This window comes from Mangifera indica, chromosome 2, assembly GCF_011075055.1.
Source record: "Mangifera indica cultivar Alphonso chromosome 2, CATAS_Mindica_2.1, whole genome shotgun sequence".
In the NCBI taxonomy this organism is placed as follows: Eukaryota; Viridiplantae; Streptophyta; class Magnoliopsida; order Sapindales; family Anacardiaceae; genus Mangifera; species Mangifera indica.
In genome coordinates, this window is record NC_058138.1 from 17,179,569 (window position 1) to 17,194,160 (window position 14,592).

Here is a 14,592-nt window from a genome sequence, read left to right on the forward strand (position 1 = left end):
GATTTGGTATATATGGCCATAATCAAGCACCGGAGACAAGGGGGCAAAGATTTACTATTATTAAATATAAAAAAAAAAATTGAAGCCATCATTGTCATTCACAGAACACTTTATCACACTTCTGCAGCATTGTAGTTCTCATTTGATTTCTACTCTAAATAGTGCCCTCTCAGGAATTACACTGATGTATATTTTATGCTTTTTGCAGATTATTCTTACAATAATAATTCAAGTATCTGTCATCTGATTATCAATATCCAGATACAAAGCATATTTGTGCATCAAGTCTACATCAACATCTCTCTCATAATAATAAGACTGTTCTTTCAAACTTATCTGCTGCTGAAATGGGATTAAAATGAAGGGTTTTTTCAATGATGCGTGACAAAATTTCTTACCGAAGATTATTGATTGCGGCTGGTAATCTACCCTCACCTAACAGAACTCACCTGTTAAAATACAAATAGTAATAAATTGTATGGTGATAATGATAATGCTTGAACTTACTGCCTGGCTAATCGTCAGCTAATCAAAATTTCTACATTAAGATATAGGTCATAATAACTTAAAAAGAGAACAAATTTATCAGAAACTAATCCTTGCTTGAATCTGAATTTCCTTGTGAGCCCATATTTCTTCACAGAATTCCACTTCTATGGATTGACAGATGTCCAATTATCGAGTTGAAGTATGGAAACACATCACCCATTTGCTTGAAACTCTGTCTCCTAATCATTTTGGTAAATAAAATTCTTGAGTTATGAACAATAGTTTATTAATACATTATTATTTTACATATTTTAGTATGTGTCAAAACATTGATGGGCCAACCATTATCGTCGATACTATTTTATATTTGAGGGTTGACGTATGGCCAGTCACTGGTGGTCTTTCAGAATTTCTTTAGTTAAATGAATGGCTTCTATGGTTGTTTCCGAGGCTGGAAGCCAAAATTTCGTTCTCTCTTTTGGGAGTACTACTTGACCTGTTACCAGTGAAGCAGCTGAAGAACTGAATGTTTAGAGCAATATTATGTGTATTCATTTTTTATATATAATTCATGTACACAATGATATGTCATCATGTAATTAGGTGATTTTAAAACATGTGTTATCATATGATAAAGAAACATCCAATCACATGATAACACTTAATCTATGTATATAAATTGTATACCAAAAATAAGTACACATAGTTTTATTGTTTGTATATTTATAAATGATTAACACCTGGTTAAGCACATTTGTGTGTATGTGTCCCACTGTCAATAATTCAGCAGTAATTCTGGAAAATATAATTCACTTTGGGATCATCAAAAAGCTAAATTCGATTCCTTTTGAACTGGATGCCATAAATTGGGATCAGCTCTTCTGAAAGTCTTATGGCAATTTGGTTTTGGCCTACCAAATACAAATAATTGCTTTCACAACGTGAGATCTGCACTCGCCCGCCACTGTCTATTATTCTAAACCTTAAAAAAAGAAATAAATATACAAACTGTGACATATTAACATTCTGACCAAAGATTCTGGCAGTTTTTAGGATAATCTTCTGCTAGCTTACATTACCATTGAAAAACTGCATAAACCTACCATGTCATTAGTAAACTTAATTATTTAGTTCAAAATTGAGGAGTCATTATAGTAGTGGGTGAAGGAAAGAGAACAAAATGTTCTAGGGATGTAATGTCCTTCATGTGATAGCTCCATCCTACCCAAAAACTTTTGAACCTAGGCTACCTTCCTTAGAAAAGCTCAGCTATTTTAGGCACATTGTTGCTCTCTAATAGTAAAAGCCTGACCAATTTTTCCCTCCAGTAGCAAATCAGGTGTCAAAATTGTACCTACAACTTGATTGAAATGGGATGGCTCAAAATGTAGTCAACTATGCAGCCAGCAATAGTGCTTCTGGCGTCAAATATGAAAAGAGACCACTGTATCAGTATAAAAAGAGAAGATTTAAACACATTCTCTGAGTGGATTCCAGAGATTTCTGCATCATTTTCTCATGGAAGAAGGTAAATTTGCAGGAACAACTTACATCATCTCTTTATTCCAACTTCAAAGATGAACACAAAAAGCTAATACTTTTCATAATATACATTAAGGTTCATAAAGCCATTACTCTAAAACACTTAATGACTTAATTACATTTACATCATGAAAAAGATTATAACAATAACATAAAGATTATTCTGATCTTATATGTATAGATAGTCCACCTTCCATGTCAGTACAAGATTAAAAAGGACACTAATACTAACAAGACTCAGTGGAGGCTGATACAAATCTTAAACACTAATCCAACGGTCCCCTGTTATGTCTCACCATCTGTGGGCCTCCAATTTCACCCAATTACAAAAAATAAAAAACTAGAGAACTAATAATTCCAAAAAATAGAAGAAAAAACATATTTTTTGTTTTTATCATCTCAAATCTAAAAATCAGACGGTTGAAAATGACGCAAAAGAACAAGAGGGGCACCTGATGAGGCCGTTCTCATTACATACGGCGCAAGACTTGAACCCGCCAGCTTTCTCCGCGTACATCTTGTGACTACCGTCACATTCGTCGCACAGAAGGAAGCTGTAACCGCCACACACGTCGCACGCTCCAATATCAGCTGTGGGAAACCCTTCAACAAACTTCTTGAGTTCACCCGTCTCGTGAAGTTGCCGAATTTCCTCCGCCCCACCAATGTACCTACCGCCGATAAACACCCTCGGCAGAGTCAACTTACCTTGACTAACGCCCAGAATCACCTGTAACTCCTTTATGAAATTCGAGTCCATGGACAGATCTCGTTCGTCAACTTGTACACGAAACCCTCTGAGAATGGATCTGACGGCTTTACAATCTTCGAACGTGGAACGAACGACACGCAGGCTTGTGAAGTAAACAACAATGCGCTTCTCTGCTCCGGGGATTGAGATTGGCGGCGGCGGCGGTGGCGGTTGTAAATCTTGAGGTTGAGGTTGAGGTAAATTTTTGTTATCGTGGAAGGATGAGGTGTCGAGTTGGGGTGGTGGGCGAGGGCCCAAGGCGCGGATGACAGAGTTAGCTAAGCGAACACGGTGAAAAATGGAAGCTTTTCTGGTTGGGGTGTTTGTGGAAGTGGTTGAAAGGGAATCTTCTGTGCAGAGGCTTTGGATGTCTTTGAAGGAGGAGCATGAGAATTGTGATGACGTATCGTGGATTTTGACGGGCGATTTAGCCCACGGCCGCCACATCGAGAACTGGGTTCGAGAACAATTGAAGAGGAAAAGTCGAAATAATGGAGAGAACAAGAGATGGTATAAAACAAAGGCTCAAAATGGTAGATGTTGATTTGGTTAAGGCAGTTGAGGTGAAGGGGTTTGTTTTGTGTTAGTGGGTTTCTAGAGAGTTTGAAATTTGGGGACGGGAAGAGTATGTTTTATTTTTAGCCTAATTTTAGATGGAAGGTCCTCCTTATCAGTTGATGCTTTTTTCTGCAATCTGCATTAGCCTGAATTTTTACAACATTAAATTACCTCAGAACTAATGACTTAAATCAAACTCATTTAATTCTGCTAAAATCCTCTCAACATTTGCCTGGCCAGTTTAGTTATGGGTTAAGGAGCCATGAAATGAAGAAAATGAGCTAAAAATTCATCCTAACATGTGAGCTGTTGTCAAGAAACCAAACATATATATAAATATATAATTTTACTGTGGCAGAGACAAGACAAGGCGTGAATGGAAATAAAGAATCAATTGGGTTCCCAAAAGCTAAAGATTAAAGTTAAAAGAGCTATGATGTGGCTGTGGGTGGGTGTTGTGCGAGTGGATTCTGAAAAGTGTCACATGGACTGGTTGCAGCAGGGAAGAAAGTGAAGAGCAAAGTAAAACTCCATCACCACATAACATTCCATGTGCTGATTGATTGATCCGATTTGATTGAACCTAAACTCAAGTTCTTCTTGTTCACATGAAAACCCATTTTTGTGATTTCTTGGGCTTTCGAACTCAACCTGTACATAAGCAGCATCCTAAATATTGCAACATTGGTTAACTGGTTTAACCTTTCAGAGCTGGCAGGAAAAAAAGTCTTACCTTTGTGTTCAAGATTTGAATTATCATCTTTGACTTCGCAGCTGGCCAACTATACTTGTACGTAACATATTTTTATGCATAAGAGGAACCGGAACAAAATAAAGGATACCTAGATTGTTATGACTAATTTGGTAAAATAAAAATTTATATAAAGGAATTATCTTTGGAAAATATTTTCTTAATCTCAGAAGTAATTATATATTTTTTTTATATTTTCCGAAATGGGTTAATTATATTTTTGGTAAAAATAAATTTACCATCATTAATTACCTCTTAGGGTTTTAATAATATTTGATTACCCAAAAAATTTATATTATACTATATTAGTTTGATTTAATAGCTAATAAAAGATTAATATATATTAAAAAGCTATTAATATAATATAAATTTTGTTATAATTTTATTCTTACTTCTTAATTTTTTAAGATAAAATAAATCTTGTTTTTTATTAAAATAATAAATAATATGGTAAATATATTTAGAAAAACGTATATTTATAATAAAATAACAATTTGAAAAAAAATAATTTAATTATTTAATTTCATAATCTGAAACTATAAAAAAAAATCTAATATATTATTAAGACATAAAATGTATTCTACCAGTTGATTAAAGACTGGTTATTGGTTTATTAATTGCTCTAACACGAATTAAAATAGAAATCGTTAACACACTGTACCCAGGTAAAATAGAGAACCAGATGAATACTTGGGTTAATCAAGATGAATTAATTTATACGGCGGTAATATTTTATTAAAAAAATCAAATATTACAACAAAAATATCAGATTTAAATTATTATCTTGATAAAATTGATATATATGTTAAAATATTTTTCACATTAAAATCGATTTTTATATTTTTTAATTATAAAATTAATTAATTTAATGATTTTTAAGTTATAATTTTATAATATATTTCCTTAAAAATATTTTTATATTATTTATTATTTTAATTAAAAAATATTTTTTATTAAATTTAATAAATAAAATTGTATGAAAATTAAGATTAAACTGCTATAAAAATTCTGAGCAGATTGGCAAGCAACGGCGGTTGTCAATAAGACATGTTAGATTTTCACTTGCCCCTTCAATCAAAGAAAACGAAAAAAGGAAACGAGACAAAAACTATTGAAAACTGCTAAGTTGAGCATCTGAATCGGCCTTCGAATGCACGCAGCAAGAAGTTATTGCAACATTACCAACTGAAAAGCTTTTCATGGACGGACCGGGGAGCAAGATGGATGAAAGCAACATTAAGATCACAGTAAAGTTTACGACACAATCGATACCCATAACTATATCACATGACTCAACAGTTCAAGGCTTGAAGACCCTTCTTCTACCTCTCACTAGTATCCTCCCTCGTGGCCAAACACTCATCTTTAAAGGTTCCATTTCGACATTTCGTTACAACATCAATACCCATGTTTCAAAATTTAATCATGACTTCTTGGTGATGACCTTTTTGTCTTGTTGAAAGGCCGAATTTTGGAGAATGATAAGTCTTTGAGAGAATCTGGAATCATCAATGGAGCCCGGGTCATGCTTGTGGGCAGTAAGGGTTTGCACCAAGGGGTAAATTTTTCATTTTATTTTCAATAAATGTTAGTATTGATGTTAATGTATGAAGATTTAGAGTTATGAATGCAACTCTTCGACAGTTTCTTTAGAAAATTGTAGAAGTATAGACTTGAAAAAGAGATTTCAGCTTCTTGCTTGATTATATTGTTTAAGATTATTCATTTTCGAGTGAAAATTTTAGTTGATTTTAGTCAAAGTTTTTTCATTTTTGTGGAAGGTGATTAAAGATTGTACATGATGTAACAATTAGAAGCTTTGATAAATTTTCTTATTGTTATGTCTAACAATATGGAGATACATGTTAATTTGAAAAGAAATGTTTTTTATGTGGAAAAACATGGTGGTTATAGGATTTAAATGTTTTTTATTTACTTGACTGAGGAGTTTATATGAACAGGATGGTCCAATAATGAAAGAGGCTCCAAGCCGAATTATTTCAAGGAACACTAATGCAGTGAATGAGAAGAAGGAATTCAAACCTGATAAGAGCCGTACTGAACGATGGAAGGCTACCAATATTGTAGCATTGGCTGACTGCAATTTGAAGGTATAAAACTAATATCTCTTCTGAATGATTTCAAAAAAAATTTACCTAAGTTGGTCATGGATCCTATCACTTCTTATTGTGATTGAGATATTATATCAAAAAACTTGATACATTGTGTAATGGTTTGTCTGATTGTCCTGTGTAATGGAATCCAATTGTCTAATGATACAAATTAGTCAGATCTCTTAATGTCATAGATGTCCATTGATTGAATGTCAATTTTGTAAGACCTGTCTGCAGATGCTATAAAAACTTGCAAGCTGCTTTTCACTGTAATGTGTGTGTTGTTTTCTCTATTAATGCTATCAATAGAAGTAATTTATTGTAGAGTTATTTTCTTTAAACAGAGAATATAGATTATAAATAATGAAGGTCTTGAGATTTGTAGAATCATTGTGTCAGTTTATATAAACTTTTGAGGATCTTAGAATTCCATGTTGCCTAACATGTAGAGGAAAACAAATTGAAATGAGAGATATAGACCTTTATAATTATCATAAATAAAAATAAAAAAAGCATTACTGCTCCAACAAGCCAGGCCGCGTTCCCCCATTACCAAAAAAATAAAATAAAAAACTTTAAAAAAATAAAAAAAATAAAAAAAGCAAAGAGTTTTTGAAGTTTCTTTATTTAGATGTATCCTCAAGGTAATTTTAATATATGCTGTTTGATAACTTTATTTCATGTTGATAGGAAATTCCTGATGAAGTGTGGCCTTGTGCACCTTTTATAAGAATCCTAGATGTCAGCCACAATTCTATTCAACATGTACCTGATCGAATTGACTGTCTTACACGTTTGAAGGTATAACAGTCATTCTATTGCAAATTTTGGTGTTTTTATTTCAACTCTATTAATGAGCTCCCTCTAAAAGTTCATGAATGTAAATCCTGCAATCGCAATTCTTTGGTAGAAATTGTCTCTTAATGGAAATGGTTTGTTGGATGAGTCCATTAGCTGGCCAGGGCTTACAAGTCTGAAGCTTCTACAATTTCTATCTCTAAGCCAAAACTGGTAAGTTGTTTGTGTTCGTTTTTGTATCAAATGTCTAGTAGAATTTTTGGTTTCTGCTTTCCCGTGCAAAACACATGGATGTATATCTTTTGAACTGGCTATTCCTATTTTTGTATTGTGTACCATTTGACAGGTTGTTTACCTTTATGTAAACTCCCTTGGTCGAAGCCTCCCCTGGTTTTCCCTTAATTTTTCCTTGTTCTCTCTCTCGCTTCCATGCACCCCTTTTTATCTGTATTGCGTCCACTTTCCTCTTCCTTTGATCTCCATGTGTCCTTTTTTTTTTTTTGCTACCATAACTAATCCAGCCACTTCACCACAGTCTAATAATCCTCTACTCTCACCCCTTTGTTTCCTCCTGTATAACTTAGTGATGGTGGCCTAACAAGCATATATTAATTCTCTGTAGTTTTTTAATCACTGTTCTTTAGAGGCATGCTTGTGAGGTGTGAAGTGCGTCATACTTTTTTTTATTCCTAAGTTCATACGCCTGGAACTATAGTCTGTGTGCATAATATTATTGCATATTTGTAATTATCATGAATCTTTTCTGCAGTTTGAACACTTTGCCTTCTACTCTGGGTCTTTTGACTTCTCTACAGCAGTTACATGTAGCAAACAACAAGTTAACTTCCCTTCCAAATGAAATAGGAAATCTGACTGAGCTTGAAGTTTTGAAAGTCAACAATAATAGGTAATGTATGGATAAATTGATGCAATTATTGTGTAGGATATCTTCTGTTGGTGTTAGAGAGCAAACAGAATGGGACTGACCTATGCATGATTCTTTTTGTCTATGCTATATATAATTATGATTGTTGATTGGCTTGTTCCTCTGGCTCAGGATAAGCTACATTCCTTCAAATATTGGCAACTGTACTCCCCTTATTGAGGTAGAATTCTTCATGTTTGTGTCTTTTTTTTTCTCTTTTGATTGCCTGGAAAGCTTTCCAATTCAACTTTTAAGTTACTTGGCTGTTGTGCTGCAAACAAGAAGGATAATTTCCTATCCATATAATATGAATTTAATATTTAACTTGACTTGATTTTCACCTGGTGCAGGTAGATCTTTCATCAAATCATCTGAATGAGTTGCCAGATGGATTTTGCAGTTTGCATAACTTGAAGGTCCCTACTTTCTTCTTACTTAATATATAGTTTCTTTCTACTCTCTTTCTTCTGATTTCTATATGAAGGCTCTAGATTGTTCTAAGAAATAAATTCTCACCTCCTTGGTAAATTCTTCACAAATCAGAATATTGCTGTCGGAGGACACAATTATTTGCACCAAGCAGTTAACCAGTATTGTGCACTCACTGTATATTCTTCAGGGTGCATGAGATAGGCCATCAAGAGCAAACTGGCTAACAATTAATCTTGAAGATATTCAATGTCTCTATTATTGCGCAGGCTCTGCATCTCAGTAACAACGCTATGACAAGCCTCCCAAATTCGTTGTTCAGGATGTGTACCGAGCTCTCAACGTTGGATCTTCATAATACAGAAATTACTATGGATACTCTCCGCCAGGTTTTGTATTTTTCTTATTAGAATTGTCAAGTGGCCCAATTTATTCCCCTTGGACTGCAACAGATTATAAAATATTCTTCTGACAAACAGTGTGAAGGATGGGAAGATTTTGACAAGCGCCGTCGTGCAAAGCATCAGAAGCAAATAGATTTCAGAGTGATGAATTCTGCAGAATTTGATGAAGGTGCGGACAAAAATTGAGTTGATCAGTTCGATTACACTCGGCAATTGTGCAAGTTACTGATGAAAAATGTGTCTTTTCCATTTAGATAAAAAGAAGGTAGCTTTTGATTCAACTTTACTGTTATGAGAACAATTATTGCAGGATGGCTAATTTTTAGCCCTGCATAGGATTTTGTCCCTGGAAAGAAATTCTGTAAGTTATGGGAACTTGTTGAATTTACAACCAGGGTACTGTTTTTTTATTATCTACGTTGCATAGGAATCGAATGTGGGGTAAAATCCGAAAACATTTGAATAAATTTGCTTCTGACTCCTCTGGATAGGATATACTTTTTCCAAAGCTATATTAATGAAAGTATCGAAAGGGAAAAAAGATAACAATATGACTTAAAAATACATATTATCACGAAAGGAACCGAGGAAGCAAATGTATCTCAACCTATAGGAAACAAACCATTGATGCAGTGCTAATTGACACAAGCAAGGTCTCTGTTAAGTTGTAGTTGCTTTCACCGAGCACGCAGCAAAGCAGATTACGTACAGATCAACAAAACAAGCAGCAGATAAAAGCAAATATAGCAATATATAACAACAATGAAAGTTACCTATTCTTGTGCACTGCAGGGGGATGAGATAGGCCATCCATGACAAACTGTTGTTAATTATTAATCTTGAATTTGTACAACGTCTCTGTTACTCTGCAGGCTCTGCATTAAAAGCTTTCCAAATTCGTTATTCGTTTCGGGATAGCCGCCCAGCCCTCAACGTTGGATCTTCATAATACAGAAATCACTATAAATAACCTCCGCCAGGTTTTTCCTTTTTATTTTTCTTTCATTGTCATTTTACTGCAACGGATAATAAACATTCTTCTGACAAGAGTGCAAAGGATTGGAAGATTGTGACGAAGTTCAAAGCATGAGAAGAAAATAGAACAGATTCTGCCGAATTTGATAAGAAGGTGTTGATAAAAATCGAGTTGATCAGTTTTTTGTTGCGCAAAGTTAGTGAAGAAAGTACGGCTTTCCATTTAGAACTAGAGAACATCACATTTGATTCAACTACCCTGCTATGTGAATAGTTATATCCGGTTGACTGATTTTAGCTATGTACAGGATGTTCTCGTTTGAACATATTTATGTACAAGATTGATGTGTATTATTATTATTTTTTTAAATATTTATACATATTTATGTAAGAGGTTTTATAATTCTATTTTAAAGTATTATTTATTTTTATTATTTATTATTTATATTTTATATAAATTAATATATTTTTGTTATTAAAATTTAATATTTATAAAAAAAATTATATTTTTTATATTTATAAGTTTTTCACATTTTCGTTCATATATTTTTTAAAAAATATGTTTTTATATTTTTGTTTCTGCGTTTCTTTCCACATGTCTGTTTCTGTGCTACATAATCTACAGTTATATTCTTGGAAAAAGAAAGATGAAATATAGCCTCTAAGGGTACTAGTTATAAAAAAGGACCGATTTTCTTCATTAGAGAGACCTTATATAATCTTTCCAAATTACATATTGGAGTGGAACGAAAGAAACGAAGATATCTCAGCCTGAGAAGACAACCCACAATTGGTAGCCGAAGTTTGTGCAAAACTGTAGTTACTCTCGTTGAACACTGACGGCAAAAAAACAGAAAAACTGTTGAAAGCTACTAAATTGTTTGGCGCCTGAACCGGCTTTAAAATACGCACAAGAAGAGGTTTGTGCAACAGAACCAATCGAAAAGCTTTTCGTGGACGTAACAGGGAGCAAGATGGAAGAAAACAGCATTAATTTCACAGTAAAGTTCACTACACAAATAATACCAGTAACTATATCGCATGACTCAACAGTTCAACGCTTGAAGACCCTCCTTCTACCTCTCACTAATGTCTTCCCTCCTTTCCAGAAACTCATCTTTAAAGGTTCCATTTCGTTGAAATATCAAAACCCATGTTTCAGAAGTGAATCTTGACTTAACTTCTTGGTGATCACCTTTTTGTCTTGATTTTGTGTTGAAAGGTCGAATCTTGGAGAACGACAAGACTTTGAGAGAATCTGGGATCAACAATGGAGTCACGATTATGCTTGTGGGCACTAAGGGTTTGCACATATGGGTAAAATTTTCATTTATATTTTTTCAGTATAAACTAAAAGATGACTAATGTATGAAGATAAGTGTAATCTTCAAGAAAAGATACATTATTATGTGGAAAATCATGGTGGTTATACCATTTAAATGACTTTTATTTGTTTGACTAAGGAATGAACAGAATGATCCAATGATGAGAAAGGCTCCAAGCCCCATTACAATGAAGACAAATGTAGGGGATGACAATAAATTTAAGGTTGATGAGAGCTGTATAAAACGGTGGAAGGCTACCAATATTGTATCATTGGCTGAGCGCAACTTGAAGGTATCAAACTAATATCCTGTGTACAGGAATCCAATTGCCTAATGATACAAGTTAGTAGAGGTCCTTGAATGTCATAGGTAGATAGATGTTCATTGATTGAATGTTAAGCTGCTTTTCACTGTAATGTGAGTGCTGTTTTCCCCTTTGATATTAGTATCATAAATAAAAATAAAAAAGTTCTTCTTTTAGATGTATTTAAAAGGTACTGTCTGATAACTTTATTGTATCTTTATAGGGCATTCCCGATGAAGTGTGGTCTTATGCACCTTTTATAAGAATCCTTGATATCAGCCAAAATTCCATTCAACGTGTACCAGGTCGGATAGACTGTCTTGCTGGATTGAGGGTATAAAAACTTTTCTATTCCAAACTTGAGTTGTTTGAATGACCTCCCTCTAAAAGTTAAATGTGAATCCTTCAATCTCAAATCTTTGGTAGAAATTGGTTCTTGATGGAAATGGTCTGTCGGATGAATCCATTAAGTGGCAAGGACTCACATGTTTGAATCTTCTACAATATCTATCTTTGAACAAAAACTGGTTAGTTGTTTGTGTTCATTTATGTATCATATTTTTCTAGTGGAAATTTTGGTGTCTACAGCTTATTTGCCTTTCAGTAAAGCCTTTTACATGTTTTGTGCAGTTTGAAGACTTTGCCTTGCTCACTGGGTCGTTTGACTAGTCTGCTTCAGCTACATGTTGCAGACAACGAGTTAATTGCCCTCCCAAATGAAATAGGATTTCTGGCTGAGCTTGAAGTTTTGAAAGTCAACCATAACAGGTAATATATTTTCCTAAATTGATGCAATTATCGTGTGATTCTTGATTGGCTTGCTTCTCTTGCTCAGGATTAGTTCCATTCCTTCAACTATAGGCAACTGTACTTCTCTTATTGAGGTACAACTCTTGGTGTTTGTATCTTTTTTTGTTTCAATGGAATTAAAATCTGTGTAACGTGACTTAAATTACTTAGCTGTTGGCTGCAGTGCAAATTAAGAAGGATAATTTCCCATCCATATAACATGAATTTGATATTTTATTTGACTTGATGTTCACCTTGGTGCAGGTAGATCTTTCATCAAATCATCTGTCTGAGTTGCCGGATAGATTTTGCAGTTTGCATAATTTGAAGGTCCTTAGTCTCTTTCATCTGATTGCTGTATCAAGGTTATGAATTTTAAGAATTTAATGTTGGATTGATTTATTTATACAGTGTGTTTATTACTGTACAGGCTTTGCATCTCAGCAACAACGCTTTGAAAAGCCTCCCATATTCGTTGTTCACAATGTGCACTCGGCTCTTAACGCTGGTTCTTCATAATACAGAAATCACCATGGACACCCTCGAGCAGGTTTTGTTTCTCTATTAAGAGTTTTACAATTCATTTCCTTTTGTTGCCACACATATATAATAAAGTATATGTTGACAATAGCTTGAAGGATGGGAAGATTTTGTCCAGCGCCGTCGCGCAAGGCGCCAGAAGCAAACACATTTCCGAGTTTTTAAATCTGCTGAATCTGACGAAGATGCTGATAAAAATTGAGTGATCTGTTTTAGGTTACAGATGGCAGTTGTGGAAGTTACCGACAAAAATCCAGCTTTTTCATTTTGAACAGAAGCACATAACCTTACTGACTCGAGAATACTTACTGGTCAATTGATTTTACAAATTTATCCGCACAAACAGAGATAAATATACATCACCGTATTCATACAATTTATTCTCGGAAATTCTTTTGGAAGCTAAGAAGCCTGTTGTATTTCTGTATAAATTTGACTCCAGCTTATGTTCTTTCCAAAAATAAACACACACGCACTTAAGGAACGAAAGCGACAAAGGTAAATCATGCCAAAGAAAATACCATAAAAAATCTGGGGCTAATTGACACGGTCAAATGATTTAAAACTATTGTTCAAGCAGTGGCCAACAGCTAAGGAGACTACGTACGGAGGGTCAATATAAGCAGCAGATAAAGCAAATATAGAAACATATAACAATCATCAAAGTTGCTTTCAGTTTATATATGTAAAGTGAATCTGATGTAAAATTTTTCATTTTGTACCTTATGACCAAAGATACTACTTTGAATAATAGGGTTGGGTTCTCATTGTAAAATCAGATGGTCTGGTGGATTGGGAAAACAACACTTAACGGAAGTAAATTGACACCAGAGGAATATCGATATCGTTATCCTCATCATCCTCACATGCCACAACAACATCCAGGTGACATCGGTATGGAGGCAATTCTACTTTGGCCACTTCTCTTGCCAGATCAACAACTTTCTTGTCCATCCTTTCCCTGTGCCTTGGGAACATACTATTAAAGAGTAAGCAACTACCACATGAGATGCTATAGGCATTCAGCCCTTTCTGCTTGAGCCAGTTGATAAGATCCCTCAGGGTGGGATTGTCTTTCAGGATCCATCTGTCCCAAACAGTCCAGCTCATATCACGGTGCTTCATAACCTTTGGTGGGACAGGCTCAGCCATGGAAAATAGAGGCAATGCTAAGTTAGCAAATGTGTTGCGGTAGTCTTCCACTTTGCGCCCTCCATTCAGAACCTTGTATAGCTCCAGGCATACAAGACCTGTTGCCATTGCAGTGGAGGTTGCAATAGCAGGAATAATCCTTCCAGCAATAAACTTGGCTTTTAGCTTGTCAACCTCAGGAATGCTATAGTTTCTTGCTCTCATGTTGGCAAGCCCAGCTATCATATCCATGTGATAATTAGTGTCATCATCCTGCACATTTACAAAAAAATGTTTAGTTTAGATGAACAAATTAAAATTATCAAGGTACTGCCCATGAGGACCATGCATAGTAGCCGTAAACAAATATTGGAACAAGGGATGAAAAGAATTTTAACCTTTTCAAACTGAACTGGTTTCATCCTGAATTCTGGTGGTAGATTCTTCCTGCACTGCTCTAACTTCATGATTAAATCACTGATAACTGCTGCATCATCCACAGAAGCAGTGGAGAGTGTGGTAGCCTTCTCATCAGTCACTATTTTTGCATCTTTCTTTGGCTGAAATTCTGGGACAATTACTTTGTCAACGGCCTCAGCCAACATCTGAGGGTTCTTGGCCCAGTCAGGAACTGCAATGCCGAATGTCTCAGCCCGTAATATTGATGCAGCCATAACAAAATGGAGATGACTAAGATCAGCGGCTGAGAACTGCAGTGGATGAGGGAATCGCTTTGGGGCTGACCAGAACGGGGCCCCGGTACTGGT

At 34.8% G+C, this 14,592-nt stretch overlaps 4 protein-coding genes across 5 annotated transcripts in view; 2 read left to right on the top strand and 2 right to left on the bottom strand.

Moving 5' to 3' along the window:
- Window positions 1–2,022: 2,022 nt before the first annotated feature.
- Window positions 2,023–3,562, bottom strand: LOC123203712 (uncharacterized protein At5g39865). Its single transcript, XM_044620162.1, has one exon. The coding sequence runs from the start codon at window positions 3,227–3,229 to the stop codon at window positions 2,444–2,446; it is 786 nt and encodes a 261-aa protein (XP_044476097.1). The 5' UTR covers window positions 3,230–3,562; the 3' UTR covers window positions 2,023–2,443.
- Window positions 3,563–5,100: 1,538 nt separating this feature from the next.
- LOC123199999 (LRR repeats and ubiquitin-like domain-containing protein At2g30105) lies at window positions 5,101–9,155 on the top strand. Its single transcript, XM_044615070.1, has 10 exons — window positions 5,101–5,462; window positions 5,555–5,649; window positions 6,053–6,202; window positions 6,896–7,006; window positions 7,116–7,216; window positions 7,773–7,910; window positions 8,061–8,109; window positions 8,279–8,344; window positions 8,627–8,746; window positions 8,837–9,155. Exons 1-10 carry the CDS (start codon window positions 5,291–5,293, stop codon window positions 8,945–8,947), a joined length of 1,113 nt encoding a protein of 370 aa, XP_044471005.1. The 5' UTR covers window positions 5,101–5,290; the 3' UTR covers window positions 8,948–9,155.
- Window positions 9,156–10,345: 1,190 nt separating this feature from the next.
- LOC123206948 (LRR repeats and ubiquitin-like domain-containing protein At2g30105) lies at window positions 10,346–13,064 on the top strand. Its single transcript, XM_044624248.1, has 10 exons — window positions 10,346–10,861; window positions 10,959–11,053; window positions 11,210–11,353; window positions 11,589–11,699; window positions 11,792–11,892; window positions 11,996–12,133; window positions 12,201–12,249; window positions 12,419–12,484; window positions 12,585–12,704; window positions 12,786–13,064. Exons 1-10 carry the CDS (start codon window positions 10,711–10,713, stop codon window positions 12,894–12,896), a joined length of 1,086 nt encoding a protein of 361 aa, XP_044480183.1. The 5' UTR covers window positions 10,346–10,710; the 3' UTR covers window positions 12,897–13,064.
- A 281-nt stretch (window positions 13,065–13,345) lies between these two features.
- LOC123206933 (ubiquitin-activating enzyme E1 1-like) overlaps window positions 13,346–14,592 on the bottom strand; it is a 6,101-nt gene continuing 4,854 nt past the window's right edge. For both annotated transcript variants that reach the window (XM_044624235.1, XM_044624227.1), the window contains 2 exons: window positions 14,224–14,592; window positions 13,346–14,098 (listed from right to left, as the gene is read on the bottom strand). The exon at window positions 14,224–14,592 is cut by the window's right edge and continues 64 nt beyond it. In XM_044624235.1, coding sequence (XP_044480170.1) covers window positions 13,502–14,098; window positions 14,224–14,592 — 966 coding nt within the window. In that variant the 3' untranslated portion in view covers window positions 13,346–13,501. The remainder of the gene's footprint in view (window positions 14,099–14,223) is intronic.

What these genes read in the sequence shown, in the direction of transcription:
- LOC123203712 (XM_044620162.1), bottom strand. Translation starts at nt 3,229, where the DNA reads ATGTGGCGGCCGTGGGCTAAATCGCCCGTCAAAATCCACGATACGTCA.
- LOC123199999 (XM_044615070.1), top strand. Translation starts at nt 5,291, where the DNA reads ATGGACGGACCGGGGAGCAAGATGGATGAAAGCAACATTAAGATCACA. An exon ending in CCAAACACTCATCTTTAAAG is followed by an intron (nt 5,463 to 5,554) that starts GTTCCATTTCGA and finishes TCTTGTTGAAAG; the next exon opens with GCCGAATTTTGGAGAATGAT. An exon ending in GCAGTTTGCATAACTTGAAG is followed by an intron (nt 8,345 to 8,626) that starts GTCCCTACTTTC and finishes ATTATTGCGCAG; the next exon opens with GCTCTGCATCTCAGTAACAA.
- LOC123206948 (XM_044624248.1), top strand. Translation starts at nt 10,711, where the DNA reads ATGGAAGAAAACAGCATTAATTTCACAGTAAAGTTCACTACACAAATA. An exon ending in CCAGAAACTCATCTTTAAAG is followed by an intron (nt 10,862 to 10,958) that starts GTTCCATTTCGT and finishes TTGTGTTGAAAG; the next exon opens with GTCGAATCTTGGAGAACGAC. An exon ending in TGGCTGAGCGCAACTTGAAG is followed by an intron (nt 11,354 to 11,588) that starts GTATCAAACTAA and finishes GTATCTTTATAG; the next exon opens with GGCATTCCCGATGAAGTGTG.